Source organism: Pezoporus occidentalis, unplaced genomic scaffold, assembly GCF_034315485.1.
Source record: "Pezoporus occidentalis ecotype Australia unplaced genomic scaffold, CSIRO_AGI_Poc_V1 ctg281, whole genome shotgun sequence".
Taxonomy (NCBI): Eukaryota; Metazoa; Chordata; class Aves; order Psittaciformes; family Psittacidae; genus Pezoporus; species Pezoporus occidentalis.
Genome location: NW_026914730.1, coordinates 6,455 through 28,611, shown reverse-complemented (window position 1 = coordinate 28,611; position 22,157 = coordinate 6,455). Strand labels below are relative to the sequence as shown.

The window sequence follows — 22,157 nt, the reverse complement described above, 5'->3', positions numbered from 1 at the left end:
TTTCCTCCTTCCCAACACACAGTTCTATTTTCCTACTAAAACAGAAGTGGCTTTGCATAGATTCATATGAAAACACAGCTATATGGTGCTAGGAAATTAAAGCATGCTGTCTAACAGTAGTGACCTCAGGTCTTCACTAGGGCTGAGGGCCCTGTTGTGATAAGAAGCTTGTATAAACACTTCTACAAACATACTTCGACCAAGTTGTCATGATTTTTAAGAGCAGAAAGTGCAGCAGCAATTGCTTATCTTTTTCTTTCTTTTATTTTGTAAAGCTCACAGAAGAAATGGAATCTACTTCAGCAATGAAAGGTGATCAAAGTCTGCTTTCTTATGTATGTGGCCCCTTGGTGTATTTCATTACTTGGTCTTTCAATTGCCAGATGTGCAGACAGATGTACCTTTGCAAATCTTCATGTAACATGCAAAGGGGGAACAAAAATGAGCCCTCAAGGGAAACTAGCTGTCATCTGGGCTTCTGCATCTGTGTAGAAAATATGCTACTTTGAAAGTACAGTAGGTCCTTCGGCTTGGATTAGGTGTGGAGTTCAGGTTTTGTTTTAATAGAGAAACTTAAAAAGTTATAATAATAAATTGCAGACTTTCTAATTTATTTCTAAAATTATCTCTGGAATGTGAAAACAGAACAAAAAAAAAATCTTCACTCTAGGACAGCACACCTGTTAGTTTTCTGAAGAACAGCATGATGTGCTAAGAGATTAAAAAGAGCAGAGATCAGTAGTTTTCTTCAAAGGCCACAATTACATTTTCATAAAAGCACTTCTTTCTTGGTGTGGTTAGTTGGAACATTTATCTGAACAGTCAGATTGTCTTAGATCTATCGTCTATATTTTTGGCATTCTTGGCTCTTAGATGGAATAGCCCTGTGGGTGAAGTTGCCCTGTAGCTGTAATTTCTTGAATACAGCTGCACTTGCTTGGTGCTGGCATACTCTGGGTATTATTTGCATGGTAAAAACAAGCTGCCCAGTTCCCAGGCTGTCTTGATAGATGCAGGATTTCTTCGTAGCTAGAGTTCCACAGACATACCCATCCAGGCAGCTTATGTTCCAGGTGGTTTATCTTCCTCTTCAGTACTAGTAATATTACTGCTGGTAATCACATATTAACTCTCAACTCCAGGTCCACATTGACACAAAATCTTGGAGCAAAATTTAGCCATGGTATAGCCCATAAAACCTTTAAATCTGGTGTTTGAGAGTACAGAAATCAAGGTGTCTGATGACTTGTAGTTCTATTCCATTAACTGGTTTTCACCATTCTAATGAGGTTGAATTTGCAAATCTGTTGCTGGAGCTTTTTAAGCAAATGGTGTATTCGATAGTATGTTTCCCTTAAATATATGCATCCCTACTGAATATAGAAACAATTATCTTTAAGAACAGATCTTACTGTCTTTTTTTTTGATATCCGTGTTCTGTTCCGTTGAAGAAGGTAAAGAGGAAGGGAAAATTCTGTCTGCAAACTGTTAGGGCAGCACCCTGCAGAGATCAACACAACAAAGATGTGTGTGGCTTGATTATTCTATAGCAACAGGTGTGTTGGCTTAGCACAGTATAACTCTCGCATGCTTTCTCCACTTCAATTATACCTCTTCCTGGAGCTGGCAACTGCAGCAGAGATCAGCCTTCTCCCCTGCTGAACTGAGCCTCAGTAATTTGTTATTCCATATGGTTGAGGTCTACAGCCTGACCAGAAGCTCAGCGCCTTACACAGGGGAGTGGGGAGTAAGAAGGGTATGTATCCCCGGTTAGGTTTTGAACTCCTGGCATCCTTCCATACTTGATAAGGTCCCAGTCCGTGCTCATGTCTTCACTCCTGAGTGAGCAGGATTCACATTAATCCTTCTGTGACTCCAGTAGGAGCACCTAGCCTGCGAAGAAGCCTGAGAGCTGCAGGGAGATCAGGTTACTGTAGCAAGTGACTGTCTTGAACTAGAGTGCTGTAGTCTCTGTTTTACCTGACTTGGCCTTTCAGGGCTATTGCTCCTCATTTAAGGTTGTATACAGAGGGAGGGTGTGAATTAGGGGCAGCTCTCAAAGTAAATTATGCAATGGTGTTTTTGAGACTGTGGTGTATCAGTAACAGTTGTATTCTTCCCCTCTTCCCTTTCCACCCTTTCCATGTGCATTTTGAAGTTGGCATTTAAACATTTGAGGTAGTTGGAGAAGAAGTGTAGGTATGTGTGAAGGAGAGCTGGGAAGAGACTTGTTCTAATTTTGAGTCCTTCTAAATGTCACCAGTGATTCTGCTCAACAGGAGAAAATATGTGTATATACCATGGGAAAATTTGGCACTGCTTTATTTTAATTACAGAAAACATACAGAAGATATCCTGTTCTGCTATTTTAAAATGCTATAAATTGTGTGGCTTCCTGTGATGTCATATGTGTCATTGTTTAATGTGAGGTAGGGGGTGGGAAAGGTAGGTGATGTACTTTCTGCACAAATTAACTTCAGCAAAGTAATGGTTTGACCTTCATCCACAGGAAAGGAAGAGATAGGAAAGCTGTGTTTTTAATGCTTGGAAAAGTAAGGAAGAATCATAAAAGCAGGAAAGGGAAAATACTTTTTAACACATGATCTCATTGTTACTTTTTTCACTGGTAATTTATTAGCCCAGCAAATGTTGACTATGACAGTTAAATAGGGCTTAGCCTCACTGCAAAAGGACTGTGAGGTTTAACAGAATGAGCTTATGTCTGAGAGATCCTAATATTCAGAGAGATTGGGTTTGACGTTTCCCACATTGTGAATGAGGGGTTTTGCGATCCTCCCTGAATGTTGAGTAACTTTTGTTTTGTTTTAATATTTTTTCTCTGTTTTTTTTCCCAGTGACATATAAAAATGAATGGCTACATTGGAGGCAAGGGACAGTCTGCACAGCCAAGGGAGGTGCAGCTTCTCCTTGGGTGTTTTGCAATTGAGAACTTCTGTAGGATGGCAGATGGTTTGGATGTTTTGTTTCAGAAAATGTTGTAATTACAAACTTCATATATTCCTTGTAAAGTGGGGTTAGTTAAAATTTTCACATCTAAATAAATCCACTTAGGCTGACACCTCCCTCAAATACTTGAGATCTGTTGGAATCTCAGTGAAGCCGCTCTAAGAAGTGAGACATGAGACATCAGAATAAATCTTTAAAACCTGCTCCTGACTTTTAACAGGCAGCCTTAATTTCAGTAGTGAGGGATTTGTTTGTTTTTTTTTTTTCCCTCAGTATATGTTCAGTGAAGATTTCTGGGATCAGGTTTTGAATGCATTAATGCCACTAGTGGGCAAAAATCAAGTGACTTAATTTCTCTCTTAGGCATATGCTGGGAAAAAAAAGGGTAAGGCAAACCTGCCTTTTTTGTTGTTAATCTATGACTTCCTTTAGGAATAAAGGGCAGGTTTAATGTGGCAACTTTTTGTATCCATTTTAAACATAGATCTAGACCTCAGGCCTGGTGCACTGAGCAGTGTCCTGGCACTGTCAGACTCCAGGACATTCACATAAATATCTGAATGCTTTTGGACAAGTAAAGATGCCCCATTGTCTTGGAAGAAGCTGTTTTGGCAAGATGTAGCAGCAGATGTCTGGGAAACACCTTTCTTAATCTGAGTGATGATTATGTCTGTATAGCATGGTTCTGAATACATGCTCCTCTTCTGTGTGCCCACCATGTGTTGAGGACAGGGCAGGGGCCTGGCTTGCTTCCACAGGTTTTTGTGGATTTTTGGCACCCTGTCTTGAAGGCAGACTATCCCAGGGGGTTTCTTCTGGTTGCCCTTAGCCACAGAGCTGGGAAATGAAGGTGCTGAAAGGAGGCAGGTGTGGAAAGGAGTAACTTCATTATTTCATTTCTGCTACTTTGTGCATGGATCTCCCTCTCCCCAAAATCTCAATCTATAACAAGACTAGATTTTAGTCCTTTGAGTTGCTTGGACTTTGCTGTGAAACATTCAAGGATAGAAGCTGAGGCACTGGAAAAAGAGCTGATTCTTTTATCTTAGTGTATCTGGTATCATGTTCATATTCCAAGTTAAAGAGAGAGCTTTGTTTCTCTGCTGGTGAGGAGGCTTTTGGAGTGTGGTGAGACTAGACTAGTAGTTTCTGATGTGTGTTTCTCTGATCCCACAGTAGTATATGGTTGGAGCTCAATTGCTGTTCAGTTGTGTTTTTTGAACTACGTAATTTTGTTTAAATTGTACATTTTGTAAACTGACTTGAAGAATTAATAACTGTTTTAATACTAACTTGTAAGAACATAGTCCATGTTAAAAATAAAATTACAGCTGTTGGGACCAGCCTGAGTTCAAGGCCTATTAGTATTGTCTTCAGGAAAAAATATGTGTCCTTATTAGCAAGGGTTTGGGTTACAGGCCATTACGTGATTAGCAGAATCACAACTGCAGCAGAATGAACTGCATGTCAGCATGGTAGTGTGCTTACTTCCCAGCATTTCTGTGTGCGAATAAGACTAGACTGCAGAACTGTGGTTTGTTCTTGGCTCTTCTTCCCTGGCCTTCTGTGAAAACAAGCTCCCATCTGGCAAACCAGGTAGCTAGCACAATTGCTATGAATTCAGGCTGTGCAGTAACTGGATGTAAGGAAAAGAATTCTTGCTTAGACAAGCACTCCTAGATTTGACTACCTTGTTTTTAAGGCAGATGTGAATATGCCCTAGAGGAGGAAGAATGTGTTTTTTTTCCCCTGTATAACCTAGTCCTTCAGAACTGAGTGTCTAATGCTGTGCCTTTTCTCTTTTTCCCTTTCCAGTCCTTCCTCCAGTGCTGGTTCCAAGGCACAGTGAGTACAACCCTCAGCACAGCCTCTTGGCCCAGTTCCGCAACCTGGGACAAAACGAGCCCCACATGCCGCACAACGCTACTTTCCCGGACTCTTTTCAGCAACCCAGTAATCATCCGTTCCCCCACTCGCCCAATAGCAGCTATCCAAACTCGCCTGGAAGCAGCAGCAGCACCTACCCACATTCTCCAGCCAGCTCAGACCCTGGAAGTCCTTTTCAAATGCCAGGTACAGTCAACTTCGGTTCTCCTTCAGAAGGAAGAAGGTGGTTGGCCATCTCTGGTATTGTGATTTTTTTGTTTAATAATAGCAAATTATCAGCCAACAGTTGTGTTCAATAGTGAGCTGAGAGATGCAAGGTAATAATGACTAAGTAAGTGCTTTCTAAGTATTTTAATATCGTGACACAATTAAAACATTACAGTAAAACTTACGGGACAGGGGGAGAGATTCAGAATGTTGGGGGCCAGTTGAACAATTTAGCCCACAAAACATAGTGTTTAATGAACAAGAAGTGTAATGCTAGAGAGAATCGTTGCTTAGGAAAGAGATCATCATAAATTTGGCACAAGGCTTTATTTCTGCTGAAGAAGGATGTTTCTCAAGGACATCATGCTGTTGCTACTTGAGAAAAGTTCTTCACATAAATGTAATTTCAAGAAACAAATACACTTCAACTGAAAACCAGGCCTTTAAGGCCCTGGAAAGAAATCTTCAGGCTGCTTTACTTCCTAAATTCAAAGAAGTAACAATCTTTCTTTGTTGACTGATGTCCATAGAAAATTCTGTGAAGCTGTCTTTTTTTAGTCTTTGCGCGTGGGTGGGTTAAAGTACTACAGAAGCAGTCTGAGACAGATTTCTTTATCAAAATGCTAGGAGAAGGATGCCATACAAATACTTAACTGATGTTCTGTTTGCATGTTTTATTCGAGGGCTGAGGGAAGGTGTGCGTAATCAAGGCGACAGACCTGTGAAAATCTGTTTCCTATTACATGAAGTTAACATCCTTAGATGTCTGCCGCTGATAGTTGTTTCTCTTTAAAATTTTTCTCTTGTGAGTGGAGACTACTGAATTTGCAGAGGCAGGAGGGAAGGAAAGTTTGGGTTGGCTTTCTAACAAATGTGAAAAGTTGTTGCAAAATCAGCTGCCTTTCCTTCCTTTCTTTCTTAATATGATTGGTGTGGTTGGGGCTCATCCAGCAGAGATAAAGGCTTCTCTAAGAAGGTCTTCCTGAGCACTGGCTTGTAGAAGTTCTCTTGATCTTTTGAGGGTCTGTACTGCCTACATGCCCATAAAGACAAGTCAGCAGCTGCAGTGAAGAAATTGAATTAGGGGGGAGGTGAAGATACTGATGTCTTTGATGCTTAGCTCTGTACAATTGTTAGTCTTGTATTAGTAGGGAAGGAGGCTGAGTTTTGGCAAATACAAAAAAAAGGAGCAGCACAGTTACCCAGAGATCTTGAAAACTTTCTAGATAGTGCCTGATTTGTTGCCTGTGGCCTTACAATTTTGTTTCCGTGCCTGTGCATCACTAACAGTATGTTTGAACACACACCAACATTTAAGGCTTAGTGAAGCAAAAGACTTAAACTCCAATGCAGGTTGTTAAGCTTTTAATGCAGCCTTGGTATCATCTCCATCTTTCTCTGCTGCTCATCATCCAATTGAGAGTATACACATAAGGGAATTAGCAAGGTACCTGCCAGCATTAGATGTAAAGCTCTCAACAGATTATCTGCTAAACAATAAGTAGTTAATAGATTTAAATAAAAACTAAAAAAATCCCACACAAAACCCCTGCCACCCTACAAAACCCAGTGCTTACATAGCAGTGATTCTCCTGCCTTTTGTTGATTGCTAATTTGATTTTCAGGGTTTTGGAGGCCCATGTGATTATTTGCTGTGGTAGTTTGCCATCAATGCTCTCAGTAATGGAAGTTAATGTGGGGTGAGCAGCAGCCTTGTTTGCCAGAGATAGTACAGTGGTAATCTAATCTCCCTTTGCATGAACCTCTCTGCAGTTGATTTGGAGGAGAGTGTCCTCTGGTGTATTGGAAAATGGTGACATTGGCAACTTCCTGCAACTTCTAAGAAGCCATTTGGGAAGCTTTCCCAGAAGTGAATAGGCCGCTGAAGAGCAACTTGAGTACCTGTCTGGGAAGCTTCAAATAGGGCAGTGTGTTAGTGAGTATAGTCATTGTGCATGGGCTGGTTTTATGCTAGTGATTCAATCCTGAACAGGTCAGTAAAACCAGTAAGAGACACTAACAGATAAATTCCAGACCAGGGTGGCTACTTCTGTAGAATTTGGGTTCCTGAACGCTACTGTTGCCAATGTAGGGAAATAGAGCTAACACTTTGCAATGACAATAATAAGGGATGTTTGCACACTTTTCTAATGAAAACATCTTGGCAACAGGAAAGTTCAAACTGGAGGTTTTCTGCTCTGACTTCTGTTCACATTTACCATATCTACTTCTGTCCTGGTGCTGAGACCTTTGCGCCTTAATGTCTATATGTCACTTTCAACCAAAAACTGTGGGTTGGAAACACAGCTGAGCTTTCTTTTGTGTCTTGGCAGGGGTGAAGTGATTTGTTTTTATTTCAGTTGTGCTTAATATGCACAGTAATTCTTTGCTTTCCTGATTCAAGGTCTGTGATTGCTTTCTCAGATTTCTGGTGGGTGGAAGTTTATAGCTGAGTCAGGCTGGAAGCGTTTCCAGGCTTAAACTGTTTATGTAGGTATGTAACTATACTTTAAAGAGAGGAAGGACTCGTGTATCTCTGTCTTTTCTATATTTAGCTGATACACCACCTCCTGCTTACCTGCCTCCGGAAGATCAGATGACACACGATACCTCCCAGCCAATGGATACCAACATGATGGCACCTGCAATTCCCCCTGACATACACAGAGGAGGTAAAAACACTTCCTTCTTGTCTTTTGCTTTACTTCTTAAAAGTAAAGAATTATCAGAGCTTACTTTTAATAACTGAGTTTCAGTTTTGGATGTGTGTTATGAAAATTTTTATCTTTATTAAAAAACAGTCGTAATTATTTCTGTTGCTGTAAGGGATGAAACAGTGAATCTGGAGATAAAAAATTGTAAATATTAATTTAGGACAAGTCGCTATCACATGACTCTTTGAAAATGTAAACTGTATGGGGCTTATTACTTCCTTACTCCCAACCAATTCAATGACCGAGGTCATTTTATGTTTTGTACCTGGAACTTCCACTAATCCCCAAACAGAAGGAATCCTATGATGCTGCACGTTTCTGCATGTGATGCTGAAACTACAGGTGTGCAAGGAAAGGAATCTCTTCCTCTGTTATGATTACATTGATTTATTGGGATAATGCAGTTAATACTCTATAAAGCCTGCTGAATTGTGGATGACAGTTGATATGGTCATGTATAACTCTCCAAGCAAAGATTAGATGGATGCTGATACTGTCAGTTATGTAAACTCTCAGAGATATTTTACATGGGCAGCTGGAGTATCTGTATTTTTATCTGTGAGACAGTAAATCTTATAAAATTGCCTTTTCTTACTAAGTTTTTATCCTGAATTCCAAACTTCAGTAAGCTGTGCTTTTAACAATTTACCCTTCTGGTCATAAGAGCATTGGAGGGTTGTGGGTTTGGTTTTGTTGTTTTTTTTTTTTTTTGTATTTTGTGTTGTTCCATGCTATCTTCCCATTTTTGTTCCATCTTTGAGTCATGCAGTGATGGTACTTGGTTCAGAATTCAGAGCTGTTGGCCTGTGGTGTGGCATTGCCATAGACTTCAAAATTTGTATTAAAACCCTGTTGCTTTATGTGCTATCACACAGATATCGTTTACACATTGCTTTCTAAAGCCTTTGCAGCCAACCATGACTGCTGACTAAAGGGTTTAGTGCATTTATCACATGATCACAAGTATATGAAAAATTTAATTGTTGTTTGGATTTTTTTTTTTTTTAATTTTTAGTTTTTCTTTCAACTTGCTTTGTTGCGAAGCTTAATGTCTGGTTTCAGGAAGTATATTTGCCCTCTTAGAACAATTTGGATAACTTTTGTATAAGCCTGTTTACTCTTTGCATGGAGTGAGTTTTGCATGTGATAAAACCCATCTCTAGCATTTCCACTTTTCCTTGGCCCCTTACACTCTATGTGTAGTCCTTGCTGGCCTGAAGTACATTTATCACCGTTTATGCCTAACTGCAGTCCTTTGCATGTTTGTCCCTTAAACAAAATATACAAGTACTGTAGAATTCCTCTAATACATGACAGTTGATGAGAAGGGTTTGCATTTTTCTTCTTGCTTTTTAACATTTCACCCTCTAAAAATAAAACCTGTGTCTATTAGCATTTTTCCCTCCTAGTAGTTTAGTAAATGGATTTTCATCTCTGTTCCGTCATTTAAACAAACTGACCAACCCTTACATCTCTGTGCCTTAATGTGTTTATTATTCATGTATTTCTGCTGGAATAGCGCTACTTTAAAAAAATCTGCTGCAGGTTGTACAAGAAGAGCTTTTACTGTGAATTTATTGCAGCATTTTAGTTGCAGACTTTTTAGAAGCATGTTCTTCATGGTGATTTGTTAGTCTTAGGAGATTTGATTTAATAAGCTGCATCCTGTCAATGAAGTTGGGTGATTTCCATTGCTGGCCCATGCTGGGAATAGAGAGACTGAACACACCTGCTCTGCGTGACTTAAAGCAAATATAAGGAAGTTAGTATGAAATCTGTGTGAGAGAGATATGATTAATTCTGTAAGAACGGCCAGCTGGCAAGATTTCTTTCTGACTTTGAGAAGTGGGACAAAGCTGCAGCTTTGATAATGTGATAATCTTCGTGGGAATTAAAAGGGTAGTAACATCTTAGTAATAATAAATTAGTGGTAGGGGTTTTTCTATTTTTTTTTTTTACAGTGACATGAAATTATAGACAACGCAAGGGTATCAGGAAAGATCAGCTCATTTCTACCAGGGTTTTAAGGAAGTTATTGGTCAGCAGTACACACTATGCTCAGAAGTTTGGCAGTGATAACACAGTGTGTTATCCTGCTCTTGATTGTTTGCCACCTTTGTATCTGCTGGGTTGGGGGGGGTCTTTTTGGTTTTTGTTTTGCGTGTGTCAGAAAACTCATAGTGGTGTGATCTGTGAACAGAGGAAAATATGAACTCTAGTCTTAGTTTGCTGATTTCAGTAAAGATTTGGGGCTTGGAGAAGAAAACCTGTGGCCAGAGAAACAAGTTTTCCTGTAATACCAATCTGGTTTACATTTTAGCACTTCAGCCTCTAGTTGGAACTTTAATCTGCAAAGTATCTTCAGCATCAAGTCCAACTGTGCTAGGCTTAGCAGTGAAATAGTCTCTTTCATTTAAAGAAAACCACATAAAGCAACTGCATCCCTTTACTAGCCTCCTTTTATTTGGATGCAGTTTAGTAATTTGTAGCTGTATTTGTCACTTGAAAGAATGTGCACTGGGTGGAGATGTCCGAAGAAACCTATGCCGTTGTTGGACACCCACAGGGAAAGAAACTCTTTGGTAGACCTTTGGTATCATCTGGAGAAATCGTTCCCTGTCCACAGTCTCAAGTGTTACCTCAAGACTTAATGTGTTTCTAGAGCTTGATGGGTGGAAGTTGTGAACCAGGAATTTCCTGTTGGCATTCTGCGTAATTCCCAGCTTCAGTGAGGAGCTGCTTGGTTTTAGGGTAGAAAACCATGTTCCAGGAAATCCTTGCTATTGCTCAACGAGTAGTTCTTTTGATGATGAACAGTTGCAGATTTTGGGTTTGGTAGCACTTGATGAATAAAAGATTCTAATTAAATAATGTCTTACTCTATTTCATCAGCTCTTCAGCCCAGCACAATTGTTAGGGTCCTGCACATTATACCCTTTTTCATCCTTCAGTCCCAAGCATTATCTGTTCGTACTGAAGATGTGCTTCATGCGTGTTCTGCAGACAAATGTCTCTCTCTCTTGGTTTTTGAAGTCTCCTACCCTTCCCTCGAGAAGCTCAGGAGAAAGATTTGTGCACACCCTGAATGCCGAAAGATTGATCTGCCAGCTATATGTATTTAACTTACCTTGCTATGCTTCTTGGTACCCAAGGTTATAAATGGTCTTTTGTGCAATGGTGTGATGTTGTTTCTCTCTGACACTATGCAACTTGCTGAGGAAACTTGGAAGGAAAAAAGAGGCTTATAAAAGGTGGAAACAAGGACAGGCGGCCTGGAAAGAATAGAGGGATGTTGTCTGGGAATCTAGGAACCAGGTTAGGAAAGCTAAGGCCCAGTTAGAATTAAACTTGGCTATGAATGTGAAAGATAACAGGAAGGGATTCTACAGTTACATTGCAAATAAAAGACTAGCGACAGCATAGGCCCCCTCCAGAAGCTATCGGGAGAACTGGCTACCCTGGATTTGGAGAAGGCTGAGCTTCTTACTGACTTCAATCTTCACTCTCAAATGCTCTGAGCACACCACCCAAGTCTTGAAAGGCAAATGCAGAAACTGTGAGAATGAAGACCTTAGGCCCACTGTAGGAGAGGAGCTGGTTCAAGACCATCTTAAGAAGCTGAACATACACAAGTCCATGGGACCTGATGAAATCCATCTGCAGGTCCTGAAGGAGCTGGCAAATGAAGTTGCTAAGCCACTGTCCGTCATATTTGAAAAATCATGGCAATCAGGTGAAGTTCCCAATGACTGGAAAAAGGGAAATATAACCCCCATTTTCAAGAAGGAGGAAATGGATGACCCAGGGAATTACAGACCAGTCAGTCTCACATCTGTGCCTGGCAAAACCTTGGAGCAGATTCTCCTGGAAGGCATGCTAAGGCACATGAAAAACAATAAGGTGCTTGGTGACAGCCAGCATGGCTTCACTAAGGGGAAATCCTGCCTGACCAATTTGGTGGCCTTCTGTGATGGGGCTACAGAACTGATGGACAGGGGTAGAGCAGTTGATATCACCTACCTGGATTTGTGCAAAGCGTTTGACACTGTCCCACATGACATCCTTGTCTCTAAATCGGAGAGACATCAATTTGATAGGTGGACCACTTGGTGGATAAAGAACTGGCTGGATGGTCGCATGCAAAGAGTTGTGGTTAATGGCAAAATGTCCAGCTGGAGACCAGTAACGAGTGGTGTCCTTCAGGGATCGGTGTTGGGACAGGTCTTTGTTGATGAGAAACTTAACATGAGCCGGCTTCAGTGTGGGTTTGCAGCCCAGAAAGCCAACCGCATCCTGGCCTGCATCAAAGGAGCGTGACCAGCAGGTCGAAGGAGGTGCTCCTCTCCTGCCCCTCTCCTCTGCTCTTGTGAGACCTCACCTGGAGTATTGTGTGCAGTTCTGGTGTCCTCAACATAAAAAGGGCATGGAACTGTTGGAACAAGTGCAGAGGAGGGCCATGAGGATGATCGGGGGACTGGATCAACTCTTGTATGAAGATAGGCTGAGAAAGCTGGGACTGTTCAGCCTGTAGAAGAGAAGGCTGCATGGAGACCTCATAGCAGCCTTTCGGTAACTGAAGGGGGGCTATAGGGATGCTGGGGAGGGACTCTAGCAATAGGACAAGGGGTAACGGGTTAAACGGGTTAAAACAGGGGATCTTTAGATTGGAGGTAAGGAAGGAATTCTTTACTGTAAGGGTGGTGAGGCAGTGGAATGGGTTGCCCAGGGAAGTTGTGAATGCTCCATCCCTGACAGTGTTCAAGGCCATGTTGGGCAGAGCCTTGAGTGACATGGTTTAGTGTGAGATGTCCCTGCCCATGGCATGGAGGTTGGAACTTGATGATCTTAAGGTCCTTTCCAACCCTAACTATTCTATGATTCTATGAACTTTGCAGTAAGCACCGAGGTGGTAATTTGGTAGCTGTTTAAAATAAAGTAGAAGTTCATTTACTAAATTAGAAAGGAAGCTGAGTTACATAATCACAGCATTTTCTGCTGTTCAGGGCCGCATCATAATGTGGTGTGGAAAACTGAGCAGGGATATTGGGGCCCTGTTTTTTGTGTGCCCAGAAAAGTGCTTCCTGCACTTTTCTGTTGATCCTTCATGCCAACCCTTGTCTTTTGTGAGTATTGTGCAGGTAAAGGTATGGTGAAATATTCTGTTGTATGTCTGTGGCTACGAAAAGTTCAAATATAATTGATAATACAAAAGCCTTCATTTAGCTGCAGTTGCTTATCCAGCTCATCTTTCAGTGATCTGCAGCCAAAATCTGAAGCTTTGTTAATCTTTACAACCTGAGCCTGTATTCCAGTGCCATTAGATTGTAACATTTTCTGTCGTTGCTTTACAGATGTTCAGGCAGTTGCTTATGAAGAGCCAAAGCATTGGTGCTCCATTGTCTACTATGAGCTGAATAATCGTGTTGGAGAGGCGTTCCATGCTTCTTCCACCAGTGTCCTGGTGGATGGCTTTACTGATCCTTCCAACAACAAGAACCGATTTTGTCTGGGACTGCTCTCGAATGTTAACCGCAACTCCACCATTGAGAATACAAGGCGGCATATTGGCAAAGGTAAGGTTTGGATCTTTCCATCTATTTTTGGGTTTGGGAGAGGGTGGGCATTTCCCCTAGACATGTGACAGCCTAGGTCACTTGTCTGAAGATGAAACTGGTCTTCCCAAGTACATGGACTAAGTGCTTTTGTTGGTAAGTATATAATTTTCTGGCCAGTTCTTATGAGCAAAGTATTGTTCTTACCTGGTGTGTAATTACAGGAACCTTTTACACTTAATCAATTTTTAATTGCCAGAAGGCTTATGGTCTTAATTAGAAGGAGAGCTTAAGGAAGTTTGTCTAATTAAATGTCTTGACTTACCTTGATTATTGGTGTATATTGTAACTTCTAGTTCTTGGCATGAGATCTTCAGCTAGCCCTAGTTCCAACATAAATTAACTATCCTAACACGCATTTAGAGAAACAAACTGATAAAACAGTTTTTCCAGTGCATTTTTCTCAGGATGGTGATTCTTTCAGTGAGAATTTTGTGCTTCCTTTCTATGGCTGTGACAGTGTTCCATGTATGAGAAAAGTTTCTGGGTTAATACAGTTTTATAAGAACTTGCCATACAAATGACACACAAAGCTTGACATTGCCTTCTGCAATGGAGCATTCCTGTGATACATTTTTTAAGGTGTTTACACTAGTAGTAAACTCTAAAACTCCTGAGACAGTTGAAGGTTCAGCGTGCCCTAGACAGTGAGGTGTGTTGTTGAGCATGTCCCAGGCAGTGGGATGTATTCTTGTAAGTGCCAATTAATGAAGTATCTTCCTCCTTCTTAGAGGAGGAAAGAATTGAAACTGAAGAGAACTGTTGGGTCTTCCAAGTTTGAGCCCTTGATCTGAAGAGCTTTACTGTACATGAGGACTTGTGCAGCTCTCATGCAGTACACCAGACCTGTGTTATGCCACTCAAGTCCTAATATTTCTTTCTTCTTTTCCTCCCCATCCATCTTAGCAAGTATCAGGATATTTATTTAACACCTCATTCATTTTCCTGTTAAAAATAACCCAGCTGCAAGCAGAGTTCTGCCTATGTACTGAAGCAGAGTGTGGAAGAGACACACTTGAATAAGTAAATGTATGCAGCTAATGATGATGTAGAACTGTTAGTCTTTGAGGAAGGAGGGAGGAGTAAATCCCAAACTTGAAGACATAGGCGTAAATGTTATTGCAGATCAGGTGGAAGTATATATGTACTCACACAAGTACACGCGTAGTAAGTGGCAAAATCTTACATGATGGAGCGCATCATGTAAGACTGGACCTTGGTTTAGTTTTTAAATTCTGTCTGTTCACTTCTCTGACTTGTGACATTGTGGGAGGTTAAAGATCTAACTAGCAAATAGTCATTTTTGAACGTGAAAGGCAAATTTTCTTGCTTTCTCAAAGCCTTCGGAACTGAGTCCTATTGACAGCAAATCTCCACAAAGGTTCCATGTATGTTGCTCTTCTGGGGCTTGCTGCCATCAGTGGCAGGTGAGGGAGCAGACAGTAGAAGGGGAAGGGCCTATAAGATTTGTGTATATGCCTATTTGGTGGCTAAATCTGAGGAATGTAAAGGCCAGACTTTTTCCCCAGTTTTCTAGAATTAAACCAAGCTGAAAAAACTCATGCTACCCAAAATAGCATTGAGGACATTTCCAGAGAGAATCCAGCTTGGGGCTGGTTTAGTATCTACAGATTATGCAGTAGGTTGCTGCTCTCTCCACCTGCATTCCCAATTATTGTTTTATATAAATATAATGGGAAAAAGTTCAGGTGGTCAAGCCATCCAGTGTACTGCATCAGAACTACTGCTTGTTCGTTTCTGTTGAATATGCAACATGTTAAAATGCAGGAATTGCCGATTCTCCTTACATATACATACGTACACACCCTCCTTTCAAGTTGTCTGCTGATGAAACAAAAGTAAAGATGAAATTTAAAGACAGATGATGCCCATGGCAGGGGGGCTGGAACTAGATGACCTTTAAAGTCCCTTCCAGCCCAAACCGTTCTATGATTCTGTGGTCTGATATGCAATTGTTTGTCTCTAAGCAGAAATATATCTCTGTTGAGGCAGAGCATTAAAAGTAGATACACAGTGTGAATTTGTCTAACCTCTTTATGTCAACCTTCTTCTCTCAGGTGTTCATCTCTATTATGTTGGTGGGGAAGTATATGCTGAATGTCTTAGCGACAGCAGTATTTTTGTGCAAAGTCGCAACTGCAACTACCATCACGGGTTCCATCCCACAACGGTCTGCAAAATCCCCAGTGGCTGCAGTTTGAAGATTTTCAATAATCAAGAGTTTGCTCAGCTTTTGGCTCAGTCGGTGAACCATGGCTTTGAGACAGTGTATGAGCTTACAAAGATGTGCACGCTCCGTATGAGTTTTGTAAAGGTATGTGAAAATTTGCTTGAGATTATTTTGTAAGCAAAACACATTGTTTTTTCTTAATGACATGATTCTGAATGGACCAGTGTCTCCCTCAATTGACCTGTTAGTAAATTCTGAGTCTTAGGTACAGAATAATTATTGTTAAGTGTAAGACCATACAGATTGTCATGAAACAAAGTTGCCTTTCTGGACAGAAATCTGTCTTGATGCACATACTTTGAAAGCTTGAGGTGACTTGCAGAAGGTGTTCACATAAGTCTGTAGTCACTTGTGAATCATTTCTGTCATGTCTGTTGGCTGTTTTAATTTCCTTGAATTGCCACTTGTAAATTTTTAGTGTTTCAGTTGAATTCTTGCATTTAATACGTGTATAAATTGTATGTATGTAGAATTGTTTGCATAATTACTCTGGAATTATGGGGCTTGTCTTTTTAATTTGTGGGATATGGCAAGATACAGTACAAGTAAGTTTTGAAAAGAATTGAGTCATTATTATGTGGCCTGAAAGTGGAAAAAACACCAATTCATTATGTAGCATCATCTTTTGTCCCTTTTTTTGTCCATTGTTACTGTCCACGCCATCTCCTGCTCTTTAAGAGGCCCATTGGAACTTCATGCTCCTGTTCCTGGGGATAGTGTTTTTGGATACTTGAGCTGGGACTGCATTGTATGCCATTACAGTTGTGGAATTGTAGATAGAATAGCCCTCTAAATCGGTCTTGACCAGCAGCTGCCAAATATATATAACTTTCAACTCCCAAAATATACAGAACTTTCTATTTTAGGGGGGCATGCAAGGTCAAGATTAGTGATGTGGCTGTGTCAGCATAGGCAGTGATATAAAAGGGCTGGTCACATATGTAAAAGTAGTCAAATGAAGATGGTAATACGCTGAAGTGTTCTGCTTGACAGGAGGATAAAAATTTTCAGATCTGTTAGGACAGGGGTTCCTAAAACAGAGTGAATTGTTTAGAGCTCTACATCCTTAAGAGTTGTGTGGCAGTGTTGCCTGAACAGTTGCATAGGACTTTGTGTGTGTTGGATGTTGTGCTGCACAGTTTAGAGCTGCTGACACCTGTGTTGGAGTTGGGGAATTCCTTCATTAGGGGTTAAAGCAGAGCAGAGCAAAGTGTACCTGTGGCTGTTTTAGTCTTGTCTCCAGACCTACCCCCAAAATGTTTCACTGAAAAAAAGATTTTGCATGCTGTTTAAATATCTGCTCATATCTGTGGTAATTACTGCAACTGAATCAGGTATGAGCTGAAACAAGACCTGTTTTCTCTTAATTTGAAGAAATAGCCTACTGGGGAATGATCATGCACTCTATCTCCAAAGAGAAATATTTCTCATTTATCTCTCTGTTTATCATGTCCATCCTGCGAATAATGCTTTGGTTCTTGTCAGACAGATGCCTCACCCCCACTTCCATGATGTCAGTTTATGACCCCTTTTTTTAATTTACTGATCTGTTTGGCAGCATTACCCCCCCAGTTTGTTCTGGTTTTGGTCTTGGCAGAGAAGACTTGATTATCCTCCTCCTCAGAGGCTTTACTGGGACATCATGCAGCTGGCAGTGAGATATGGAGAAATTTTGCACTGCCACAGGTTATGTCTTCAAGAATTCAAGACTTCCATTCTATGAGATGAAAAGATCTCAAAATGACACTTTCTCCAAATTTAATTATTTAAAAAAGAACCAACCCTTCAGGTTTGTTGAAATGTGTTAATAGTTGGTGCCTGAAGGGTATTATGCTACTCTGCTGATAATGACTGTTAAAGCTAGATTATTTTGGTAAGAAGGAGGATGATCGAAGTATGCTTGTAGCATGTTTGATATTATAAAATAAGATGATAATTTTCCTTTCCCTGCTTACTACCATTCTGTTTACAGGGTTGGGGAGCTGAATATCATCGCCAAGATGTGACAAGCACTCCATGCTGGATAGAGATACATCTTCATGGTCCCCTTCAGTGGCTGGATAAAGTACTTACTCAGATGGGCTCTCCTCATAATCCTATTTCTTCAGTGTCTTAAAAGGTCCCAAGCTCCTGCCTTTTGGAAACAATTGAGCCTTGCGTATACTTGAAAGATGTATGAGTCAGACACACACATTTTTATTCCCCCTCTCTTCTCACCCCAAACTGGCAACAGCTGAATAAGAGCCATGAAAAGACTTGACTTCTGTGACCAACTGTTGGATTCAGAAAAAAAAAAAAATCCCTTTGACATACTGTTCCTATCAAGAATTTTAGCTTACATTGTAATGTACTATTGCAAAGTTGATTTGCGGGGCTTAGTGGAACGGGGATGACCGAGCCAAAACCACAATCTGTCAGACCAATCTCCAGAAAGATCTTCCAGTAGCTGGCACTCTGAGATTCTCTTTCAATTTCCTGTTGTTATCCCCTTGTCCTCTGGCGTGATGTTGGTGAAGCCTGCTCTTTGCAGGCTCTCTGCAGTACATTTTAAAACCATTTGTCTCAGCTGATGGTTGCTTTTCTCTCTAAAAGAAAAAAAAAAACAAACAAAAAACAACTCATAAGGTTTAATCTCAGTAACTGTGTAATAACCTTTGAAACTGTGTCCTGACCATACTGCTGTAAGAATGTTAGGTATGTTTTTTGCTAAATGTATGTACGGTGTATTTGAAAGTTTAGAAATTAACTAGATTTAGACCATAAAGGAATTAGGAATATTTGAAGGGGGGGAGGTGGGAGTGGGAAGGCAAAATGACAACTGAAATGTAGGATATATTGTAAACATAGCTTGTTAGTTTAAACTAAGGTCTGAGTTTTGCTGTGCATTTCATTTTTAGAGTGGCTTCATCTTGTTAATTCTAACTAATTTTGCCTCTTCATTTTCCCCCCAGAAATCATGCAGCTGGCTAATTCTTTTAACCATGAAGAGGGCAAAATGATTAATTCCTGCTGTTTGTGAGATGCAGCTCTATGTATTTCAAGACAAAATTGTATAGAGTGCTCTTAAACTATTGAGTGGTTTTATACAGTTTATGTAACAGAAGTAGGCTTTTAATTTTGTAAGATAATCTTATTTTGCCAAACCTAGTAACTGTTGATTGTTTGGAGGACTTAAAAATCCCTGTGTGGGTCTATTTCAAACTTTAAAGAAAACATATATTTTTAATTATTTTTTTTTTTTTTTTTTACTGCTTGGTTTATTTTCTTCTCATTGATCTTTTATATTCATGTAAGCTGTAGTACTTCAAGTACCTTTATTCCAAAACTGGTGGGTCCTCTTTACTGGAAGTTTTGAATAAAACCTGTTGTTACTGCTTACATTTGATTAAAACCTTGTCTTGTCCACTTCTTAGTAGACTCTTAACAAATAACATAAAGATACGGTCTTGGAGAAGGAACAACTAAAAATGAAGATATGCTGAGCTTAGACACTTATGATCAGTACAGGTTAGTAACCCTGCTAAACTCAGTATATGAGATAAATGGGTACTCTAAAGGGGTACTCTAGAGAAAGATTTGTTAGCCAGGAAAGATTAGAATGGTTGCAGTACCACTAAAGTATTCTGGCCACTTAATTAAATGTCTGTGAGTTTTCAACGCACAATATTTGTATGAGAGGAGATTTTGCTGAGGTTGCATGGTCAGTGGGCTCTCACTGCTCCTTGCCATGGTTGTGGTGGAGAGCCTCCATGCTCCTTTTCCCATGCCTCTGCCTTTGCTCAGGGGAGGTGACGGAAGGACTGTCCCTTTACAGCTGCCAAGTGGCTGTCAAGTGCTGGATGATGGGAGTTTGAGAGAACTGGGGTTTGGTTAGAGATCCAGTGTCTGTGCCTGGCTATAATGGTCCATGCAGTGCTTGAGCATGAGGGAAGGCTGAAGAGCAGAGATGAATGTGTGTCCAGCCACATGTATGTATGTATGTTTATGTCACTGTACTGAGTAATAAATAGCCCTTTTGGGAGAGTCAGTCCCTGTTTTGTTGTTTTGTTTTTTTTTTATAAAGTTAATTCCTTTGCTTCGTTCAGTATACATACATACATTTTTTAAACTAACCCTCTTTTCTCTGCTGAAGGAGAAAAAAGTCCATAATGTTCAAGTTCCCTTTTTAGGAGAACATGGTTAGTGACTTTTTTTGTATTTATAAGTTCCATGAACAGATCTATTTGTTTTTTTTTAATTCAGTTTAACACATATTTTTCATAAAGAAGCATTCATAGCACAAATGTAAGTCTTAAACATAAGTAGAATTTAAAGATGACCAAAAAGAGAAAAAATGCTCTTTGCTGTTCAGTCAGTGTCTTTGTTTTTTCCATTTTCATTAACTTCCAGTTGTTCCCAGCCACTTTCCTTTCTTTAGCTGGAATGCAGCACTGAGGGAGTTACTTTTTTTTATATCAGTGCTGTAACTATCCATCATGCAAGTTTTAAGAGCATTTCTATTTGGATGGTTTCATATTTGGATGATTCTGTGCAGGTTTGAAATAGCTTTGGAGTAAGAAAAGACAGCTTTACACTGTGACTGCTTTTGAATGCGAGTGTCTTCTATGTTTTAGGCTGCAATACCTCTCTGGTTTTCCTAAACAGGGATTAAAATTAGAAGATACTATCTCTGCAGTGTCTCAGAAACCTTCAGTGGTAATATTTCTGATAATACTTTCCAGTCTTTGTAGCTGTTGATACTGTTGAAGTGTACATTCCAATTTCTTTCTTTGTTACCCTGCTTTTTGTTTGTGGTGAGGAGGCATTAGATGCAAGGAAAAAGTGTGTCTTCATGTAATGGCACAGCTGCACAGTATTAAACCAGTTGATTGGATTGGAGTAGCACCTGAGACTGTGTGCTGGTTATGGCTGGGGTAGATTAGGTTAATTTTCTTCACAGTAGCTGGTATGGAGCTATGTTTTGGATTTGTGCTGAAAAAAGTACTGGTAACACAGGGATGTTTTTGTTACTGCTGAGCAGGGCTTACACAGAGCCAAGGCCTTTTCTAACCTTCACCCCACCCCACAAGCAAGTAGGCGGGGGGTGCACAGGAAGCTGGGAGGAGACACAGCCAGGACAACTGACCCCAACTGACCAAAGGGATATTCTAGACTATATAGCATCATGCTCAGCATATAAAACTGGGGAAGAAGAAGGAAGCAGGAGTGTGCATTGGGAGTGATGGCATTTGTCTTTCCAAGTTACTATCAAATGTGATGGAGCCCTGCTTTCCTGGAGATGGTTGAAGACCTGCCTGTCAATGTGAAGTGGTGAATGAATTCCTTTTTTTGATCTGCTTGTGTGTGTGGCATTTGTTTTACCAGCTGAACTGTTTTTGTCTCAACCCACAAGTTTTTTCACTTAACTATTCCAATTTTCTCCCCCTTCCCTGCAGGGGGGAGTGAGCAAGCAGCTGTGTGGTGCTTAAGTGCCAGCTGGCGTTAAACCACAGCAGACTAATAGCCAGAAAAATAGGAGGTAGGACAGAAGTTACCTTGGAGGAGGTAGCTGCTAGCCTGGTGCTTTTGTGAAGACTTTTGGAGTGCCTTGGATAAATTTTCTTACTGATTTTCTCCGCTTTGTATAGTTGGAATCAGAAAGGACTGAGAGAAGGACAAGACAGAAGGAAAAGTGTCTTGCTGACTTCTCACAAAGCAGAGAATTATGAGAGCTAGAAACTCAGTCTGCAGTGTCAGTTCTGTAACCAGGTGAGTTCCTGCTACCTATTTGGTTTTCTTTCCCCATAATGTCCTGGGTCTAGTCTTCTGAACAGCAGTGTTAAACACAAGACACTACTTCAGGTTGAAAACCCAACATGGTCCCTATTAGGAGAAACTGATAAGGTATGGATAAGTGCTTTAGAAAAAGAATTTGGGGAAAAGCAGGGAACATATGTGCAAACAAATACTTCCATGGAGCTAAATGTGTTTTGAAATCTGTGCTTTGGCTTTTAACTGCTGGAAAGAAAATAATTCTACCCAGGTGGAGATGGCTTTTTAACCATTTAAGTCTCTAGTGAATCTTTAAAAGACTTGTTGAAAGCTAAGAGAGCTAGTCATAGTTACTTGTGTGGTTTTAGGAAGATACGGAGAGAAATAATTAATGTTTTAACATATCGTGTATCTGAGTTCTGGACCTGATTTTATAATGCTCACTAACTTTGTATTGCTGCCTAGTTTGATAAAGCTACTTTCTTATTAAATCACTTTTCTTGCTACTGTAGGTATGTTTCCACAACTGCAGTTGTATTTTTTAGCCTCAGAGTGCAGTTCTGTGTTTGTTGTCAATTGAAGACAATAAATCAGTGCAGACATGTATGAAATTTATATGGTCCTTTTTTAGTGTGCCTATCTCAATTTTTCCTCCGTCTTGCCACACTAAACCTTTGAATTGACATTATGGAAGTTAGCTGTGTTTTGATGGTCTCTTTGTTAATTGCTGCTGGTTGGTTCTGTTCAGCACACTGTAGCCTCTTATTC

The 22,157-nt window shown here is 40.3% G+C and overlaps 1 protein-coding gene across 4 annotated transcripts in view; it reads left to right on the top strand.

Moving 5' to 3' along the window:
- Positions 1 to 19,029, top strand: part of SMAD1 (SMAD family member 1) — a 48,878-nt gene extending 29,849 nt beyond the window's left edge. For all 4 annotated transcript variants that reach the window (XM_062625737.1, XM_062625736.1, XM_062625734.1 and 1 more), the window contains exons 3-7: positions 4,783 to 5,040; positions 7,617 to 7,733; positions 13,127 to 13,348; positions 15,466 to 15,722; positions 17,611 to 19,029. In XM_062625737.1, coding sequence (XP_062481721.1) covers positions 4,783 to 5,040; positions 7,617 to 7,733; positions 13,127 to 13,348; positions 15,466 to 15,722; positions 17,611 to 17,754 — 998 coding nt within the window. In that variant the 3' untranslated portion in view covers positions 17,755 to 19,029. The remainder of the gene's footprint in view (positions 1 to 4,782; positions 5,041 to 7,616; positions 7,734 to 13,126; positions 13,349 to 15,465; positions 15,723 to 17,610) is intronic.
- The last annotated feature ends 3,128 nt before the right edge of the window (positions 19,030 to 22,157 follow it).